General features: G+C 37.6%; 2 protein-coding genes across 2 annotated transcripts; one reads left to right on the forward strand and one right to left on the reverse strand.

The window, feature by feature from the left end:
• Positions 1 to 400: 400 nt before the first annotated feature.
• CCDC122 (coiled-coil domain containing 122) lies at positions 401 to 8,937 on the reverse strand. Its single transcript, XM_027674322.1, has 5 exons — positions 8,858 to 8,937; positions 8,438 to 8,570; positions 5,668 to 6,066; positions 4,428 to 4,544; positions 401 to 762 (listed from the first exon to the last, which is right to left on the reverse strand). Exons 2-5 carry the CDS (start codon positions 8,549 to 8,551, stop codon positions 598 to 600), a joined length of 795 nt encoding a protein of 264 aa, XP_027530123.1. The 5' UTR covers positions 8,552 to 8,570; positions 8,858 to 8,937; the 3' UTR covers positions 401 to 597.
• Positions 8,938 to 10,739: 1,802 nt separating this feature from the next.
• Positions 10,740 to 18,696, forward strand: LACC1 (laccase domain containing 1). Its single transcript, XM_027674321.1, has 6 exons — positions 10,740 to 10,924; positions 14,540 to 15,132; positions 15,695 to 15,876; positions 16,344 to 16,509; positions 17,079 to 17,304; positions 17,748 to 18,696. Exons 2-6 carry the CDS (start codon positions 14,565 to 14,567, stop codon positions 17,920 to 17,922), a joined length of 1,317 nt encoding a protein of 438 aa, XP_027530122.1. The 5' UTR covers positions 10,740 to 10,924; positions 14,540 to 14,564; the 3' UTR covers positions 17,923 to 18,696.
• Positions 18,697 to 20,968: the final 2,272 nt, after the last annotated feature.

The raw sequence follows: 20,968 nt of genomic DNA on the forward strand, positions 1-20,968 counted from the left end.
GCTAGGACATCCTGGCAGACACAGGGCAAACAGCCTGTTACATCACCTATATGAATTTCCCACACAGCAAATACAGGCCATCAGAGCTTCCAGAGCTCCTTAGTAAGTTGCAATGAAAAGGAGTGTGGATAAAAGATCTAGAACTTTGGTCTCTCGGGAACGCAAATATTCATTTCTCTGTAGGGAAAACAATGTAGATCCCAATCTTCAAAGACCAAATTAAATAAAAAGGAACTTCTCAAGTCTTGTTTGGTTGACTCTTAGAATAAATAACTTTTTAGATAAAATTGACACGTATTTTGAAAACACCCAGAAGTGTCAATAACTTTCTTCCTGGATGGCCTTTGGTGACAATCAAACAAAAACAAAAATCAAAACCAAAAACCAACAACACAAAACTCCCAAAACTGAAAAAGCCCAACCAAACAAAAAAAAATTTTAGTTTAGTCCAGAAAATGAAAGTGCAGAAAACTTTAAAAAGAAAGAAATCAATGAGGTCTGGCTCAGCTACCATGCTATTTAAGAGTTGTAGTATTTCCAGGAAAAAATCTTCCCTGCCTGGAAAAGATTACCTACATTCTAGCTTTGTTATGTTTGTTACATGGTATTTTGTAACTCCACTACTCCAAGACACTTCCTTAGTTCTGTTGCCTTCTTCTCCAACTGCTGAATGTTCCAGTGCCATTGTCTTTTATTTGAATGGACTTTGTTCAGTTGGCAATGCAAACGTTTTAAAATAGCATCATATCTTTTATTCTGTACCTAAAAAAAAAAGAACAAAATTCACTTCACAATTTCATTCAAATAAAACTATTTACAGAGGTGGGTTCAGCTCCCTTAACTCTGTCCAAGGGTACATTCTGATATTTGACCATGTCATTACACATTTACTTTCTGCTGTTGAAGAGATGCAGACATCTAGGAAGCCATTCATCTAAGTCTGCTTTAGGACAATATGAATCATGCCTCACTTTCCCAATAAGGAAAGAAAAACTCTGTCTCACTAAGACCTTAAATGAGGAGTCCAGTATGGGTATCTGTTCTGTAGATGTCTAAAATTTAATATAGTAAATCCCACCCAAAGAGTCAGCATCTCACATAGTAGCAACACTTCATACATGGAAAATTTCAGGCTCCAGAATGAGAGGCGAGAAAGGAAAAAAAATCATTCTTTGACAAATGTGTTTGGGTATAAATGAGTATACAAATGAGGTAACATAGATGGCTGTAGTAGGAGCTTTGTAGTTGCATTGCATTTAAAATGGTACGTTTCTCATAGGCAGGCAATATTGTGACAATGCTGTAGTGTATCAATTTTGCCCTCATTGCTGCCTTACATGGAGAACAATGGCTGCTGCAGAAAACCCTCTGAAGATTTGCATTCTGAAGTGTAAAAGCATTGACTATAATAAAAATGGAAATAACGGGTATTCCCTTAATGAAAATTTGGGCTTGCTTACCGTAGTTTGAATGGCATATGAGTGGTCATGTATAATTACTCTTGTGTCTGCTTATTGAAATGTTATTACACTGTACCTAACATACACACGATGGTGTGCAGCTACATCAGAATTACAGCACTGCCAGTGACTTCCTGTGAGTCTTGATGCCTAAATTTTACATATAGCTAAGTAACTTCCTCACTGATGTTTTATAAATTACACTGCCACCTTTTACTGCTGATGGGCTGTTTTCCTTCATGTTGCCTTACTCTTCGCTGTAATCGTTCACAACTTTTCGAGGGATGCTGTCAGATTCACTCATCTGAATGAGTGCTTGGGGGATCTGAACGTCACCAGGTCTATGCTGTATGACACTGAAACATCTATGATCAATAATTATCTGCTTGTTTTAGAAATGTGTCCCCAGCATCATTATTGGGAACTGTCTGGCACATCTGCTGAGGGAGGGGGCACTAACATGCTTACTGGACAGAGGGGACATATATGTTCACAAGGACCTTGTGAACATGTATGTCAACCATTAGAAAAAATTGTCTGGGCACTCATGATATTCCACCACTGGGGTCATTTAAGGACAGGATAGGCAAGTATCTGCAAGAATAATATAGTTGCACACTGACATAGGGGAAAGAGGGCAGTATGGGCAGAGACAGTCTTTTGAGCTTTCTTTTTCTTATTATTTTTACATAGCATCAAATTTTCTGTTATTTGTGGACATCTTGAATTAGTCCTTATGACTGAAGTCTTGTCCCTACACAGGTAACCACCCTGATTTATTGCTGACATCCTTGTCCAAGACTGGGAACAGGCTCTGCTCTTCAAGAGATAGATGGTGGGGATGGTGCTCAGGAAAGGGAGTGAGAAAAGGTACACAAGCTGCCTTAAGAGTCTATCAGTACCCTGCCTGATAAGAAGCATCCCAGGTATGAATTAGTTGTAGAGTTCATTAATTAGCAATGTCAGATCACTGACTTTACTTGGAAAAAAAAAAGAAAAGGACACTTAGGCACGAATTTTCTTGCAGAAAGATATTTTATCAAAAATTTTTAAATTTCCAAAATTCAGCTGCTTTAGAAAGGCATTCTGAATTACATTCCTGCACCATGTGCTTAGCTGGGGAAATCTTTGTGGGAAACCAGAAATAATCTGAAGCAAAGTGGGAGCACCAGAGCTATGAGAGTCAATCCATCCTGTTTGAGTACCAGCTTAGCCATTAACAAGGCTTCAACAGGAATTCTATAGGTATTTAAGTATAAGGCTGTATAGGGGCAGATTTGGATGAGTGCTTAAAATGATTGCTGAATAAAGGCTCCAAAAATCCTAAAGCAACAGCAAACTCATCGATCAGATGCAATGACCTGCTTCTATCTGAAAGGTCAGAAACCTGGAAGCTCGTATATTCTTTGTAAATTTATTAATCATGGAATCACAGAATAGTTTGGGGTGGAAGGGACCTTCACAGATCATCTTGCTGAACCGCTGGCTATGGCCAGGGACATCTTTCACCAGGTCTGTTTGCTCTACCCAGTGTAAAGTATAAACTCTAGAAAGACCAGACCGTGCAACTCATCCTACTGTAAACACGTAGGTTTATGGACTGAATTGATCTCTAGAATACATCAACTGCACTAACCACAGCTCCAGTGGCTATAATGGAAACTTTCCTAACTCATGTGTAGTCACTTGCATTCAACCAACCACATTTAGCTGTCAGCAGTCTATAGCTGAATTCCGCCACTGCAGCCCAATGGAACCTCATCCATGTGACTAGTATCTCACTTTATTCCCGTGCTTGACTTGAATGTTCTTTCCCAAGTTGTGCTGAGGACTGCTGGGTATAAATGTCTCTGCCTATCCATTGTCAGTTTTTATATTAAAAATTGGATTGTTTTCAAGGGAGTTCTTAGTAGAAAATAATACGTGAAAGATTTAGTTTTTGAACCTGCTTCCTTCTGAGACAAAAAGATTGTATAATCCAAACAACCAAAGAACAGGTTAACCTTCACTATTTATTTAAATTAATTTCAGTAACAGAACAGAACATTATTTCTAGGCTGCCTAATTTCACTTTGAGTTTAGAGAACTTTCTTAGGAGGATGTTGACTTGGTAATAAAATATTTTCTCAGATGCTGAGTAGCACAGACCTCTTCTAAAGCAGCTGTGTTTTGCTTTTCAGGTTAAAAACTCTCTGCCATTCCCTATCACATGAAAAATTATTCTTTCTTCCTCCGCCCATTTTACAATGGGCAATAGAGCTAACCTTAGATCAGTTCATCTTTATAGTACCAAGCTTTGCTAATTAAATTTTGTGGCATTTATTTGAACTAACAAGAATAATTACGTGAAACTCCAAACTAAAAACTATCTAGACATACAGAGTATTTTAGTAAGAAACAAAATATAAAATATAGCTCAATTATTTAAAAGAGAACGTTTTAACCATTTATCAGAATTTTATCTTGGCAGTTAATTAGGAGCTTCTGTGTTATTCCTAATTTAATGTCAGTTCAAATTAGAGAGATTCACGGGAAGTCCATTTTCTTCATCCAGTTGATTGTCCCATTGATGAGACATCAGGAACCATGAGACAAGTCATGAATAATCAAATCAGCAGTGAAATTTAAAGTATTTCAGAAGCATTACAGAAATTTTAAAAGATGCATTTTGCTTTATTACCATTCAGTGACCTCTTTCTTTTCAGGACAGCATTCTAAAATGTCACAGCTGAATTCCGTCTTAAAAGACTTCAGAAAAAATGTTCTTAACTTCGATTTTTCTCAAGACAGCAATAAAGCTCTGAATTTTAGAAAGGGTGTCAGTACCCAGAGTTTAAGATAGCATAGTTACTGTATATACTTGAACAATGTATGGCCAGCAATGATATATAAAGTACTTCAAACTTCATTTTCACTATCTACATTCTGTCAGGAGAACTGTAATTAAATTTTATTTAAATGACTCACCTCAATTTCCTTTCTAAGCTTAGCATGCTTTTTTTTCTCTACTTCCAGCAGATCTGTTTTTTGATTGATGAAATCTTTCAATGTTGTGATTTCACTTTTTAAAAGTGTAATTTCTTCCTGCAGATGTAAGTCAAGATACAGAAATCCACTCCTTGAAATGTGGCACAGTACATCTGTTAAACTTATTAAAAATGTCACATTTGAACAGTCTCACTCCGTTAATAGAGATTAGAAAAAGAACTATAATAAACAATTTCACAATAAACCTATTAATAATAATTAAATTAATAATAATTTAAGAAGACTAATTAAAATTAATAATTAAATATTTTATAACATAGGTTTAGACATGTAGGAGTATATATTCCTGATCTGAAATACGAAAACTACAACAATATAGGACTTTGAACTCATTTTGGCAGTCTTTATTTTGTTTAAAGTGTAGTTTATTGTAAAAGCAAAAAATATTTAATGCAATATTTGAGATATATTTTTCCTTCTCATAGGGAAATACAGTGATAATAAGTCTTTATTTATCAGTATTTAAAGGTCTGTTGTACAAACAGATTTTCATCCATTTACATAAATAGAGTAACACCAGATTTTCAATAATGCAAGTTACATCAGAGTTGAAATCTGTGATCCCATTCCAACTTCATACTCGTGTTTGTTCATATACTGGCAAAATTTTGTGGTGAAAAATTCATATGTGGTAGTGCTTAATAAGTATTGCAATTAGGGTCAAGTAAAAACAACAGTGTTAGACTAAAATAATAAAACAAGTATTTTTTTGCCTTCTTCTTTCTATCACCATCTCATGACATCTGCTCCTTTTGGCAAACAGCTCAACTGTAGTTTGTTGACAGGAAAGTTTAAAGAATAGTGTGTTCTTAAATGAAAAATGTAACAATATGGCAAGCTTTCACAGAATTCTGAAAAGTGTCCACAGAAGTATATCCAATGATAAAAAGCTCAGTAATTTTTTTCATATCTGAGTTCATTCAATCACACATAATGAACCTGTCTTTTACAAAAATATAGAGATAACAATGGCTGATTTTTTTCATTGCATACCAAAGTAAAAATTTCTTTAATTAATGTAGCATTATAAATTATCTATATTCTCATGTAGTCAATCTCCCATGAACCATAAACATATTAGACAAAATAACCATATTATAAAAACTATGTCAAAATTATTTCACATAAAAGGAAAAAAAATTAAAAGGAAATATAATACCTGCACTTGTTTTATAACAGATCCTTCTGGATTCTGGAGATCACGCATTAACTCCTCTTTCTTTGTCTTTAATTCTTCAACAATAGCCTTCTTTTTAGCAAGCTCAATCATAACTGGCATTTTATTATCCATCTCCCAAAAGCGATGTTTATGATTCTTTATTTTTTCCCGATATTCATTATTTCTTGCAAGTATCATCTCAAACTCTTCTTGCACTGTTTCTGCATCACACCTCAGCTTTAAATTTTCACAGTACTGGGCTCTGACTTGGGCCTCCAGATTTTCACAGTGATATTTTGTCACTTCTATGGCATCATCTTGCAGATGTATTTCCTTTTCTGTTGTCTTTGTTTCTAACAGAATAGAATTCATTTCTTTTTCTAGTTCCTGAAACTTTGCCTGTAAAACATTTCAGTGGTATCTTAAGAATATTTCTTTGGGAGGATATGAAGTGTCTAGTTAAACACTGTAATTAATTTATATTTACACTGTAATTAATTTATATTTATTCAACAGAATCTTCTTTTTAACTTGCATAATGTGGTTTGCATGGAAGATAATTAGTTCCATTTCTTAAAATCATCACCTTAGAGGCACAGTGGAAGAATACTTAGTTTTATCCCCTTAGATTGAGTCCAAAATATGAAATAAGGTATTCTTGAACTTACTTTAAATTCCTCATATTTGCAAGATACATAGGATGTGGTAGATCAAACCCAATCCTAGTGTTTGTTTAGAGCTGAAATCTGGCGAAGTTCTAATTGGACTAAAAATAACTAAAGATGCCAAAAATCACTTACAAAACCACAAACACAGTGGTGTTCTAGGTGATGGAGCTTAACTAGCCTGTTCTACTGAGGTTTTTAATCCTGCCTTCATCACAGTAGTATTGAGAGTTGGATTAACCCCCATTATTTTCAACCCCCCAAGAAATATGTATCTAGCCCTAAAAAGGCCTCTTCATCTCACTGATGAGAAGTGAACAAAAGCAGAAGTAGTACTTCCACCTATCGCAAGAAATCACAGTATCATTAAGGTTTGAAAGACTTCTAAGATCATCAAGTCCAACCCTTAACCCAGCACGAGTCCACCACTAAACCGCCTCCCTGACCACCACATCTACACATAAATCTAAGATGGAAGGGCTGAAGTGCTGCCTCAGAAATGTTTCTCTCTTTTAGATGACTAGCAAGGGAGCCTAGATGACTAATACAGGCTTAGCATCTGATTTGTAGGCCATGCAAGTTAGCTATGATGAATGCCACCCAAAGTTCCTGCCAACAGTAGTGCACTGTGAGATAATTAGCATTGTGATTTATGTCACCTATTATCTTTTCCCTAACGGAAGCATTACGAGTGGTATGAAATCTCTTACTCAATGTCTAGAACAGATTAAGACATTATTAACTGTTAAGAACAAAAGTTCCTGCATGACTTTTAATTTAGAAATCCTAGGCTACAGTTTTACAGGATTTTATCACTGCCAGCCACCTTTTACTGAGGATAGGAAAGCAAAAGATCTTAGTGGCAAAGATATTAAATTTTGGAAAGGAAATTATTGTTTTCCATGTCTTCTGTGACATGTACACATGGGAATTGATGTAAAGATGAAAAAGTAGTTCTACATTTTGATTAAAAGTTCCTAATTATTTAACTTTGCTGTTCTAACATTAATGTTTGTATGAAATTTCCTAGGGTTTGGTCTTTTTTGAAAGAAAAAGAAATAGGTATAGAAGAGGAAACAATAAATGAACTAACTCGATTACCCAGGGCTCTAAAGTTCTGTGGGGTTTTTTGAAAACAGATGCCTTTGTTTAAATTGTTTGGTGACACTAATTTTTGTTGCGGTGTCATCATACTATATTATGGGAAGAAAACTTCTTGCAAATGTAGCCAGTCCATTGACCTTGCTAAGAAACACAAGTTTTCACTGTTACTTCAGAGAACTTATCTTTGTGCAAAATTTCAAACATCAATTATTTCAGCTGTAGAGCTATTCACAGATGTTATAATTGGAACTCTACTATTTCCATTTGCATTCTCCCATACTGAAAAATGTCAAATGGTATCGTGTCTTTTTTCAGAATTAAAAGTAAGTCACTCAAAAGAAATTTGATGTCAAAGGTTAAATAATAATTGAAAGCTAATAAATTATCTGAGAGATTAGGAAATAAATGATCGCACAGTCTTCACAAAAACTACATGTATCCAGTGTTCTACTTAACAGTACTGAATAAAGGCAGTATTTAATGACTACTTAGGATATCCACTTCAAACACACATTAAAAAAAAAAAAGGCATTTTGTGTCAAAAAGATTATATAGTCTGGTGAAAATCTGCCAAAGAGAAAAAAAAACCAAAATGGTTTTAAAATCCTTCCTTGCCCGCCCTCCCCCTCTCCCCTACCAATTTTCTTAGGAAATCACTATAAAAAATACTTTTAAAAGACCTAACTTTGCATTTAGTTGTTGTGGATTTGCTTTGTGTGTTCAGTTCAGTATTTGTTGGGGATTTTTTGTTTTTTTCCAAGTAAAAATCAAAAGTTTCACCTGCTCTAATGAAGTCTTAGCTCTGTTGTGGCCTTACAAAGAACAGTACACATCCACAGTTTTGACTAAGCCTAAATGTATCTGAGTATCTGCCTTACAGTTGCACTTGCCCAGAAAAAAATGTTACTATCAGCTTCTCTTTTTCATAGGAACACTTCTTCACCTAACTTCTTTCACCTAAAGAAAAAAATTGTTAAACTACTCTGAACAAGGTTTATTACCTGCAATTGGAAAAGAACTGTTTTGCTTTTTTCTATCTCTGACGCCTGTGAATGCTGCCGCTCTGCAACTTCTTTTACAACTTCAACCAGAGATGGAGAATTTTGCTTGGCCATTTTAGGTGAAAGTGAAGAACTAGAGGGGGGAGAAAAAAAAAAAAGTGAACTGTTTTATCTTCATTTTAATTTAATTCCTGTTGATGAAACAATACTAAGGGATTTCTCGTGGAATCGCAGATCAATATTTTATTTCATTTGGCTGATTTTTACTTAGTAAGAACAGGTTACTAACGGGTAGACTTTCAAAGCTAATCACTGAGAATTAGAACGCTTGCTTGCAGAATTTTATAAAATAAACCACTGCAGTGTTCATCTGCAGCACAGATCCTCGGCTCGTGAATGCAGTCGGAGGCCTTACTGCACCTGCTGTACCGACAGGACCGCCGCTCCTCAGGGCGCAGCCATGGCCGCGCCTCCCCCGCCCGGGGATCGCCGGCCAAGGGCCGCCCGGCGGCGCGGCGGGAGGGGCCCAGGGGACGTCGGAGAACCGCGGTCAGGGCACAGGGGCTGGGAAAGGTGCTGATCCCGGCAGGAGCCCGAGAAAAATCGGCGGGAACAACCGGTCGCGTTCAGAGATGGGTGGCTGCTTCACCGATAGCGGTTTTACCACCTCGTGGCCGAGGGCATTCTACTCAGCTTCCTTTCGCTTCTTAGTTCCCCGGGTTACCTAATTCATAGTATTAAACTGCATTTGCTGCCATAGTTTGTTATGCAGAGAAAACAGGTTTTGCTGAGCACCACTGGGTTACGAGGGAGAGGAAACGTGGCCTAGTTTTTCCTGCTCTATGCCGTGTCCTGTGCTGTAGGCACGGACTTGCCTTGTGCACACTCGTATGCTTTTGAACTCCAAGTTGAGGGATTTTAACCCTAAATTGCACTACTTTTATAATTAAATTTTAGAATTTATTTTATAAGTTTTATATTTATAACATATATTTTATGTTTATAACATAACTTAAATATATAAATATTTATTAAAGAACTTACACTATATATATATTAAACAACTTAAATATATAAATGTAAAAATATGTATTTTTATAACAACTATTTGATAATTTAACTGCTTATCTCTTCATATGATCTGTTTATTTAATCCTTTTTTTTTTGCAACGGCATAAGCTGAATATAATACTTGAGCCAGAGTTGTCAATTTGTCACTTTTTAATATTGTTTTGTACCCCTGGATATTTTCTGACCTTTTTCTTCTCAGCATTCTACACCAAAAATTACCCCAGTAATTAGTTTCTTCCTTAGTCTCACTGAAGGAAAGAAAATGATTGCGTTGGTCTCTCTCCACCTAGTACTCCCGTTAATTTTTAATGACCTAATTCAGCCACAGTGGGGTGGAACGCCTCAGAGACGACCGACTTCTGCAAACTTCATGAAGGGAGATGTCTGGATGGAGAAGGACAAGATAACCCCATCAGTTCTCTTCAGGAGAGAGAACCAGGAGAATTCAGCTCTCATCCCTCTGCCCAGCACAAGTTGGAAAGAAAAGAAGGAGGGGAAATGCCAGGGCTCTCCCCAGGTGTGTTTTGGACCTGGCAGTAATGTGCGTTTACTGCAGGTGCAGGGAAGGGAGGAACAGGAGACAGCAATTAATAGAAAATCAGATTTTATTAATTCATCTGTTCCTGAATAAATTACTTTCCTTTTTTTTCTTGTCCTTTTCTTCAGTTGTCATATACTTAACTGTCATGACTATGATTTTAACACAGCTGACAAAACGTATTTATTACCATTTGATTTTTGTACAAAGCCTGATGTAAATCCTTCATTTCCCCACTTGCCTTTTAACCTTCTCATTGTCCTGTCAAAGGATTAAGACTTTCTCACTACATTCTGCGAAATTTCTGACTGCTGCAACAAGAAATTGCCATCGTCATTTGGGGCCTGTGGCCCCTAAGGCTAACCTCTCATAACCTCTCTCTCATCCGGAATATACTTTTCCTTGACTGACTGCCAAATTATTCACCGGAACATGCAGCTACAGCTCAGAAAAGGAAACTCCTTCAGTCTGCACAAGTTTTCCTTGAACTTCTTTGTGTTCTTGTTCTGTTTTGCTCCACCATACGTTTCTGAGTGGGTTTGAGGTTGTGCAAAGCTGGTGTATTAGAAGGTGTGATTGCAGCAGGGAGTTGCATGCCAGGGTTAACGCTGCTTCCGGGTTCAGCGCTACCCAGACACTTGTTAATCATGTTGGTGCCTTATGGTACAGTTCGTTCTTTCCGGTGGACTCAGCAACAAAGCAGGGTCCCATCAAAAAGAAGAAATACAGGTTCTCAGTGCTATCTTGCATAGAATAGGAATTTCCATCTTGTACAAATCAGTTCCAAGACTGAAAGAAGTGAGATATATAAAGCTGGAAATGTGTGTGTATTATATCAGTTGGTATCTTCCAAGAGTTTAAAAGGATTGTCTACCTGTGTAAGTAAATTCCTGTGTTTTAAAATTTGAGTTTGTTTATGAAAACTGCATGTACTTTAATATTTTCATTGTATGTGGTTATCTCTGTTTCTTCAACCTTGCCTAAATACACCTAATTAGGAGAGGGAATTTGTTTTATTGTAATCCAATTTAAGAGGTTTAAATCTATTTTTTTCCCTGGTTTTGGTTTTTTGTTTGTTTGTTTGTGGGGTTTGTTGTTTATTTGTTTGAGGTTTTGTTTTTGGTTTTGTGCTCTTATCCCTGTTCATTTGAGCAACTTTAATGACCTGTTTGCTTTCTCAGGGCATCTCCCTCTTTCAGATGTTAAATATCTCTTGCCTTTTTAATTTTCCAAAAATGATGTCATTTCTCTGAGTTTCTGTACAGGTGACCAGCAGGATTCAAAGTGCAGGAAATTGTCAGCAATCTTGTCTTGACCAACAGGGAACTTCTATAATTGGACTGCTGTTTTTTTTTTTTAAATTGTTTTTTTTTTGCATCTTTTTTCTACCCTGGACTCTTTTCTCTGCAGCTTGGTTTTACTTCCTTTGTTGTTGTTTTTCTGCATTCACTTTACCCTTCTACTTTTCACTCTTGTTACCCTCTTTACCTCTCTTCTCATTATTGATAATTTTCTTTGATTTTCTTTTTCTTGATATCTGTGCAAGAGAATCTCTTTACCCTCAAAACGCTTGCACTGACAGTTTCAAGGAGTGATCAAAATAGCTAATGGGTGGCCTTGGCTTCAAGTTTGTGGAATTATTTGTCTTGAATTGGGTACCAGTATGATCGACTCATTAATAAATAGGTTTTTTAATGTGGCTAAGTGCAGAGAGGCTTTCCACGGAACAATGGGACTGTAGAGCATGTTACTTCAAACCTGGATAACTGAGAATGCATTTCCCATGAGCTAAAACATTGCTGTACTTGGCAAACCTGTATTTTGAGAAGGGGTTTTTTTTGGGGGGGGGGCTTAGAAAGGAGTCAGTTTTGCTATAATTGTAAGCGAGTTTATTTCTGACACCACTGACCTTACTAGGACTCTGTGATGCAAAACTGGAAGGGTGAGTCAGCCCCATTTTTCCTATGTGTACATCCCAATAATTGCCCCTCTGGACTTTTTGCAGTACACACACAACTTAACAATGTAGGCAATTACCTCTCCCTCAGCAAACACTTTCCTTCCACCCTTTCTTTGCTGGTATTTTTCTGGGCAAGTACGAGAACAGCAATGAACTCTACTTACCTTCCACTGTTGACATATCTGAAGTGGAGCAATAATCTGTTTTTCATGTACAGCTCCCTATTGTACTGTCTTTCCTATATAAAACTATTAGCTATCTCTAGATTGTGATCGTGTCATACTCTGACAGGCCTCCCACAGAGAGCGTCAGGGTAGGAAAGGAAATACTCTGATTTCCCAAGTCATGGTCTTAGACAGGAGCCTGTTTTGGCACTGTTTTCTTAGCAAGCTGTTTTTTCTAAAATCCATTATCAGCTGTGTGTAAATAATACTCTGAGCAAAATCAAGAGTCATAAATTCCCTGGCAGATTCTTTTATCTGCTGTCACATTTTGATTCTTTCAGTCTACCTGTTTTGATAGTCACTAGTTAATCTTTGTAAGTGTTCAATTCGCTGAAAGGAAAACATCATTTTCAGTCAGGATTATTTTTCTTCCAGTCTGGGGAAAAGAACAATGAAGAAAATACAGAATGTTTTCTGTAAAACCTTCTTTGAATAAACTGTCCGTTAAAAACAGAAAGGTCTTTGACCTTTTATTTGAGTGTAGAAAATCTGGGAATCCATTCTAAAGCATAAAATGCCAAGGAATACCCCAAGTCTGCCATAATAGTAGGCCTCAAGTACACACAGAAGTAGTATTTTTGCAGAATAATGAAGTGTTGTAAAGCCAGAGCATGCATGTAGTTACAGGAGAACAAGGACTTGGGACAGGAAAATAGTGCCGGGCATTATCTGATGCAGTTAGCTCTGGTAGCAGAGCATTGATCATAGAATCATAGAATGTTAAGGGTTGGAAGGGACCTTAAAGATCACCTGGTCCCAATCCCCTTGCCTTAGGCTGAGACACCTCCTGCTAGACCAGGTTGCTCAAAGCCCCATCCAACTTGGCCTTGAACACTGCCAGAGTTAGGGCATCCACAACCTCCCTGGGCAACCTGTTCTGGTATCTCACCACCCTCACAATAAAGAATTGCTTCCTAATATCTAGCTTAAATTTCCCCTCTTTCAGTTTGTGCCCATTTTTCCTTGTACTCCTAATGGTTACTCCTGTACCCACTATTTCTTGATTTCAAAGACTCATAAGACTTCTCAATTTCTTTGTTTCTGGAAAGATATTAATTTTCCTACAAATAAATTAATATTCATGCACAATTTGTTGCTGTAAAAAAAATTACAGTGTTAAAGAATATTCTAAATTATTATGGGGTCTTGGAACTGATGGCAAAGCCATGTATATTTCTCCTAAATCAAGCATAGTGCTTAGTCATGAAGTCTAAATAGATGTCTTTGAGGTTCCCAAAGCAGAGGGTTTTAGCCTTTTGTTCCAGACCTCGGGAGGCTTGCCCTTGAAACTGAAAGATTATCAGAGAGAGAAAGTAAGACACCTCTGGGAGGATATGAAAAATAGGCTCTCATAGCAACAGAGAGAAGAAGTGGATGGACAAGTTTCCACAGGTAGGCCTAGCTGGGCTTGGATCAACAATGTTCAGAAAGGGGGAAAAACAAACCACCAAACCTGGAATTACACCATGGGCCACAAGAGAAAACAGGAACGATAGGATGATTTGGGATAAGCTTAATACGTCTTGATTTCAGAGCAAAGAGTGCAGCTAGCAGTGTTATAAAACTGAAGCAGGAAGTTGTGCACAGTATTTAATTATTTTAATTTAGTTCTGAGTGCTTCTTGTGTTACTAGCTGAAGTTTCGGTAACCTGTGCAGAGTTCCTGTGCGTGCTGAAAAGAAGAACTATACCAATCACGTGCCCCTTGAAACAGAAGTTAGAAATTAGCAAGTCAATACTTTTGGTAACACAAAAGAGAGAAGTACAAAAGGTCTTGTGGGAAAAAATGTCATTGTGCTCACAGCCCAGCACTCTGCTGCCAGGAGGGGTAGCAGACACGAGCTCCACCTCAGCAATGTGTTAAACAGCTCAAAAAAAATTGTTACAGAAACTACTCCAGTCCCAGCAAGCTAAGGAACCTCTGTATTTGCTTGCCCTCTGGAAGCTGGAGGAGGGCCCATCAACCAGATATCAAGAAGATCCATTAGGCTAATGTGGGTTAATTGATTCAATAAATCTAATCTTATGTACCAACCTTTCATCATCCCTGGGAAAAACCTGAGGTAGGTGGGGTGGTAAGGAAATACCTAAATGCTTAAATAAATACATAATAATTCCTATTTCTGCTAGTTTTCTTTTGCTGCAATTTCTTTGGATGCAGCTAGGAAATTGAGTTAGTAATTACCTGCTATGTGCCTTCTCTACCCAGTATCACTGAATTCATTGCCTTAATACCATTATTCTGTGTTCGGACTAACAGTTCTTTCATGCCTTTTTGTTTGTTTTTCATGGTTTGTTACTACTTGACGGTTGTAGAAATTAAATATCCTGGAATATGGTGGAAGCAGTACTAATAGATCTGTTCAGCATCCCAGCCAACTTGCAGAACAACATCCAAGGATTACTATGCAACACACTGGAAACTATTGAGAAATGCTCTTCCATCCATGCTCCATTTGTTTATGTCATATGTTGCCAGAGGCAGGGGAGCGAAAGGAAAGGTGAAGAAGAGTTCTTGCTTCCAGCTCTGGGAGGTTTTCAGAGTCTGAAGAGAAGATTGGAGGTGGTACGTGCTCTGACTACAGCTGCTGCTTTGTACACCATCAAACAGAGACTGGATGAAAAAGACCTAAGCATCATTAAAGTTATTCTCCCTACCTTAAGAAAAGACTTAATGAAAGCATATATAGACCATCTCTTTACAGCAGTCTACCAGTTTGAATATGAGGATTTACAGGTGGTATCTGGCTCTGAAAATCTACAGATATCTGAATCTCAGGGTGAAGGGCAAACACTTCCTTCACAGGACATGGCGCTCATCCAAAGTGAGATTCAGATGCACTTGGAAAGCCTGCCAAGCCTGAAAGGGGAGCTCACCATCCTCAGATCCTCCCTGATTCCAGGTAAAGAGAGTTCCAGCTAGTAGTTTTACAGAGACTGTTACCAAGCATACTTCTTCAAGGGAATTGCAAAATGGGTAAAATTTGGAAATGTCTTCAGGCAACAAATAACTCTATATCATGTTGTAATAGTGTATCACGACTATAAGAGGGAGAAGTGTCAGTAGAAATACAGCAAAAGACTGGCAAGTCTATTCCAGGCCAGGGGCATGATCAGAGGAAAGACAGTCCTGGGTTTAGTGAGGACATTACCGTGGACAGAAAAATCTCCTCCCCTCTGTGTGTGAATTACACATTTGGAGAGTTACCATCATCATCTGGAAAGGCAGGGAAAGAGTTTCTTCTGGCCCCTGGCATACCTGATGTCTCAGTGTCCCTGCCATGGCATGATTATGAGCAAGAAGAAAAGTAGAATCCTTAAATTTAAATGCCACAGCTAAATACAAGGTAAAGCAATACTCAACTTGATTGGCTGATTCCAAGTCTCTTCAGTATAAAACTATGTAATAGCTGGCCTGGTCTTGTGTTGAAAGCAATTATTTGTTGTCTTTTTTTGCCTTACCAGATGATACCTTCTTACATGGGTTCACCACAAGGACAGGTGGGATCTCATATATACCAACCCTAAGCTCCTGCAATCTCTTCAGCAGTTCCAAGCGGAGGGACCCAAACATTGTTGTTAAAGAAAATCTCCGTCGGCTAGCTAATGCTGCAGGATTTAACCCAAAGGCCTTTCACAGAGTCAAGGTATCTTATAAAACAATGGATTTAAGTAAATGAGTCATATCTTCCTTTGTGTGTCACTGGCTAAAACTGTAGGCATTATTCTTACCTTTGTCAGCAAGAACTCGTGAGAAGCAGCTGGCAACTTATCTGAGGGAATAGCCATTTAAACTATCAGCCATTTGGCACAATATGGAGAAGCAACGCTGATTCTTCCAAGTCTGTTCAAACATTTAACTTACCACAGAGCAGAACAATCAGATAAGTGATCAGAGCAGTTCCTCCCAAAAGAAAAATACACCATCACTTCTGTAGTGGCTTTCTACTGGTACATCTGCATGGTATTTGAACAAGGGAGTGAGTGCCTGATTTCCATGCATAATCACTTGGTGCAGAAGAGTGTTTCTTGCCAAAGAAAAAACCTTGTACTAGACAGAACTGGGTTGTTTTGCTGCCATATCACTGTCCATGTTCTGGTTTTGTTTTGACAGGTTGATCACGCTAATGCAGTGTGTATTATGGGAAAGACAGAGCCTGACAGCTATGATGGCATAGTTACAAATCAGAAAGGTGTTACGCTAGCAGCTCCTGGTGCTGATTGCATACCCGTGCTATTTGCTGATCCTGTCAGAAAAGTCTGTGGTGCTGCCCATTCTGGTAGGAATTGCACTCCCTGTGCAATGCAAAGATTTCCCTGGACTCACATTGAGATACAAGAACTCAAAGCTGGACTTTCTTCTACCTATTCCAAACAATGCCCAAGTGCAAACTTGGCTTCTGTCTATTCCAAAAAATGTCACTATCTTGAGCCTTTTTTTTTCCCTAAAATAACATTAAACCACTTTCACCATACTATAAAAATACATTTCTGATGTATTTCTGTTGTCATATTCCCATTAAAATGTTTCAAGCACAAAGGAGCTGTAAGGTATGCTCTAATTGCCCAAACCAGGACACTGAGAAAAAAGAATTCTGGAATTCTAGACTAAATGCTTCTCTTTAGTTTCCATCTCCACCAAATTATGTCAGCAAACTGGTAGCTGTTAATGTGTATGTTTTGTTTTTTTTTAAAAAAGATAATTTATTATTAGATATATTTTTTTAATTTTAGGTGTAAATTTATTTTCTAATTTATATCTTTAATAATAGCATATATTTCTAGAATATACTAGAAAATTAAAGAGACAATTTATGCAAATTTTTTTTCAACCTCTCATTTCTCACAGGATGGAAAGGCACATTGTTAGGAGTGTCTGTGGCCACAGTAAATGCTATGGTATCTGAATATGGCTGTAATGTTAAAGATATCCTTGTGGTGCTGGGCCCATCTGTAGGACCTTGCTGCTATAAACTTCCTCGTGAATCAGCGAAAGAATTTCACAGAATTGATCCACAGTGTGTGAGACTATTTGATTCTGCAAATCCTTATATTGATATTAGAAGAGCAACACGGTAAGCCTCCTGAGTGAATAAAAGACTAATTTCACATTAGTTATCAACAGTTACTTTGATATTCTGTTATTCACCACTAATATGGTGAGGGTCCTCACCATCTTAAAGTACTCTCTAGTACTTTGCAGATCAACAAATTATACTTTTGAATGAATGGTATCTGCTCAATTTTGCTGTTTCAACTATTATTTTATTGTTATACTGATGGCTTATGGATTATAGACAAAAGTTCAATTTTAATGTGGCTTTACTGGTTGCAGGAAAGCGATTAATTTAGTCTAATTCTGGAAGAAAGAAAAAAGAAAAGCAAATGAAAGTCCCAATCACAATATTGGCACAGTTTGTTCAGCTGGTACTTGAGGTCCTGCCTTAAAGACAGTGCCTTACAGAATGTGAGGATGTACAAAAAAATATTATTTTCTGTTTCTCTTTCTTTTTTTAAGGATTCTTCTTGAGAGAGGTGGGGTTCTTCCTGAGAACATCCAAGATGATTCTGTCACAGACCAGAACCAAAATATCACTTTCTGTACTGCCTGCCACCCTGATAAATTTTACTCTCACTTTCGTGATGGCACTAACTTTGGAACACAGATTGGCTTCATATCAATCAAAGACTGAGACAGTATCTCTTACTCTGGAATAGTATTAGGACGATAAGTCTGCCGCATTGTCTGGCATCCTGCTCTCCTCATAGAAGTTCTTCTTCCTTTCACAGCCTTGCAATAGGGAATTCATGGGTCTTGAGATTCTCCTGCTTCTTCCCTTCCCTTCCCTGCCACTCTGAGGCAAAAATAAATATCTAGGGTGTGGGACAACAATTCTTGTGTGAGACAGGATGCAAAGGAAACAAGGACAAGCCACACAACTGGCAAAGCACTTCTGCAAGACCAGATGGAAGCTCCATGTTTATGGATCCTCCTTGACCGTTTTCCAGAAACGTCACTATTTTAAGGTGGTGAAAGCACAAAAAACTCCAGTCTTCACTAACTTCTGGGTGATACTGTTGAATGAAGTTAAGTATGACCTGAGTAATAGAGGAAGAGAAGCCTGTTTGGCATATTAACTGTTTGAGAGCACCCAACTACAGTAGTTTCAGCTGAAGCTTTACAGAATTTTGTGCATGGGATTGATTTTCTACTTGGGATTACTTTACAGAAGAGCTCCGAAACACTTAAAGGACTTTTCCCATGGAAATAACTTGAAAGTGAGAATCAAGCAAACTCCTTTGGGGCAGACATTGAAAATATATGAACATTCACTATTCTGTACTTTTTGATTGTAATAAAAATAGGGCTAAGACTCTTAATATAGGACATGTATGTTCATATTTCCTTAGGAGTCTTTTCTTTAAACATCAGTGCTTTGATAATGTCCATTGACACATTCTCAACAATGCAGGTTATTAATAAATATCTAAAAAGTTGAGTGAATTTAGCCTCAGTTAATTTTACTGACCAATAGTTGGACTTCTGTGTCTTACTAAGCAAATTGTAAGTGTGCACTGTTTTCTTTTGGCCTTAAAAAAATTGCCTCTAGATTTTACAATAGACATGATGTTTTCTGACACACAGACAGTGAGAGATTGGTAACAGTAGAACTATGCTGACTGTAGAGGTGCCAAGCACAAGCCTTGGGCCAGCGGTGCCTATGACGTACTTTCTATTTTAAATTCAGTGACCTTTCCCAGGTCTGACTGTTCTGTCCACTAGAGGTCAGTGCTCACTCGCGCTGTGCGTCTATCCCTGGAGGCAGGGATAGATTGGGGTACAAACCATGCAGTTTGCAAAGCACTGCACGGCATACGCTGCTACTTTTGTCTCTGTAATCATCTGCCAAGTTATTCTATCCGTGCTTGAAGAGTAATCTATTTTTCATTTTGTTCAGTTGTGATTCGAAGCTGACCAAATTAGAACTTTCCTTGTCCACTGGGAGAACAGATTTTAAAAATAACTTTCTTTTACCTGTGAATGGTATTTCTCAGAGAAGAGCCTGATTCTGGGTATATTATCCTCTGACTGTAACCATCTACCAAAAAATTCTTCTGCCAACTATCCTACTTATTCTTTAGAAATATAATTCCTCTTCTGCTGTAGCACTGCAGTCCTTGACAATAAAAATCCTTACATTTTCAGTTACCTTTTAGAAACCTCACCTCACCATTGATTTCACCATTCTTGGTTTCTTTTGTAACTTCACCATGGTGATATTCACAGGTAGATTCAAACTGGAGGTTCAGGATCCGGCTGGGGCAACAGTCACACTGCTCAACTTAATGCTGTCAAGCACATTACTGCACACCAGCTAATGGTATATATGGTCTGCATATCTATTATGTGCATGCATATTATTGACTTGTTCTAAATATAGGATAATTATATGGACACTGACAGGCTTATCTTGCTGCACTAGGTAAAAAAACCAACCCAACAGCCTACCTTCACCTTTTAGTTCCGTTCCTTTCCCCTGGTATTGAAGAGTGAACCGCTTTATGGATATTGATTGACATAGCACTGAGATGAGTAAGGTATCTTTCCTTTGTCTGTGGGAGCAGTAGCACTGTGTATTCTTCAATTCCTGCACATGAAGCTCAGCCAAAACTTGTCTGTCAGTACCCTTCACTTAACCCTCTTCCCTTATGTATTAAGAGTATGCCATCAAAATCAGCTGAGTTACTTGGTTTTGCAGCATACTTGACAACTGAAGTATCACAGGTGCCCATGTGCTTGCTGTTATCCCATCTCACCTCTAAGATGGTTTTGAACTAATGCATTTATCTTTGCAATAAGGAGAAAGACTTTGCAGCCATGCTACTTACCAGAGTTCAAATCCTCTCAACAGTATATTAAGTCAAGTAACATGATACTGATAGTAAGCCCTGGCTTGTTTGTACCTGCTCAAGAATTATTGCAGAGACTTTCTCTTTGGAAAAATACCATTTACAGGTCATGCTAGGACTGTGCAAGCTGGAGGAATATCAGAATAAGCAGAAATACCAAAGGCTTCACCTTTTAGGAGACAAATTGTAACTGCAATTGTTCTTTTTTTTCTTTTACATGTATTGCCTAAATTGTAAACCTGTCAAGGCAGGAAACAGCCTTTTGCACATGAATGACTGAGGTAGAGAACTCCACGAGCAATAAGAAGATATTATAAAGTTGAGTCCCCAATCAGGCTAGGCTCTGAATGATAGTTTCTTTCAAAAGTCCGTGCTACAAAGGCATTTTAATTCTGGTATTAAAAAAAAATAGTTTAGAGGAAGGGCATGATAAAGAGGAGACTAGGCTGTTTCTCATCTCTATTTATTTACTTTTCATTCCTGTTGCTCACTAAAGGAGGCAAGCACATCATCCCTGATTCACCATGTCTAGGGAAGGTCTTAAAATTCTTCATAAATTGTTCAGCCATACCTAACTAATTATCAGATCCCATTTATTAACCTTGCAATTGAATTTATAAGCTGCATTTGCCCTACTGTTGTTATTAAATAACATTATTAATTATGATAGTGGTATGCCCCGAAGCAAGCACAAGACATGATCACATTGAATATTGTCTTTGATAATTATTACTGTTCAATTAACATTTGTTACTATTGTAGATTCTGAATATGAGCCTCTTTATTCACATTATCTACTTGAATGGAGTCTACTAAAACATGTTCAAG

This window comes from Neopelma chrysocephalum, unplaced genomic scaffold (genome assembly GCF_003984885.1).
Source record: "Neopelma chrysocephalum unplaced genomic scaffold, ASM398488v2 Primary Assembly neopelma1_25, whole genome shotgun sequence".
NCBI lineage: Eukaryota > Metazoa > Chordata > Aves > Passeriformes > Pipridae > Neopelma > Neopelma chrysocephalum.

Excerpts from the sequence above, each read along its gene's own strand:
- CCDC122 (XM_027674322.1), bottom strand. The coding sequence starts at position 8,551 with ATGGCCAAGCAAAATTCTCCATCTCTGGTTGAAGTTGTAAAAGAAGTT. Across the intron at positions 6,067-8,437 it reads CAGTTCTTTTCCAATTGCAG|GCAAAGTTTCAGGAACTAGA; the intron begins GTAATAAACCTT and ends AATGTTTTACAG. Across the intron at positions 763-4,427 it reads AGCTTAGAAAGGAAATTGAG|GTACAGAATAAAAGATATGA; the intron begins GTGAGTCATTTA and ends TTTTTTTTTTAG.
- LACC1 (XM_027674321.1), top strand. The coding sequence starts at position 14,565 with ATGGTGGAAGCAGTACTAATAGATCTGTTCAGCATCCCAGCCAACTTG. Across the intron at positions 15,877-16,343 it reads AGGCCTTTCACAGAGTCAAG|GTTGATCACGCTAATGCAGT; the intron begins GTATCTTATAAA and ends TTGTTTTGACAG. Across the intron at positions 16,510-17,078 it reads CTGTGGTGCTGCCCATTCTG|GATGGAAAGGCACATTGTTA; the intron begins GTAGGAATTGCA and ends CATTTCTCACAG.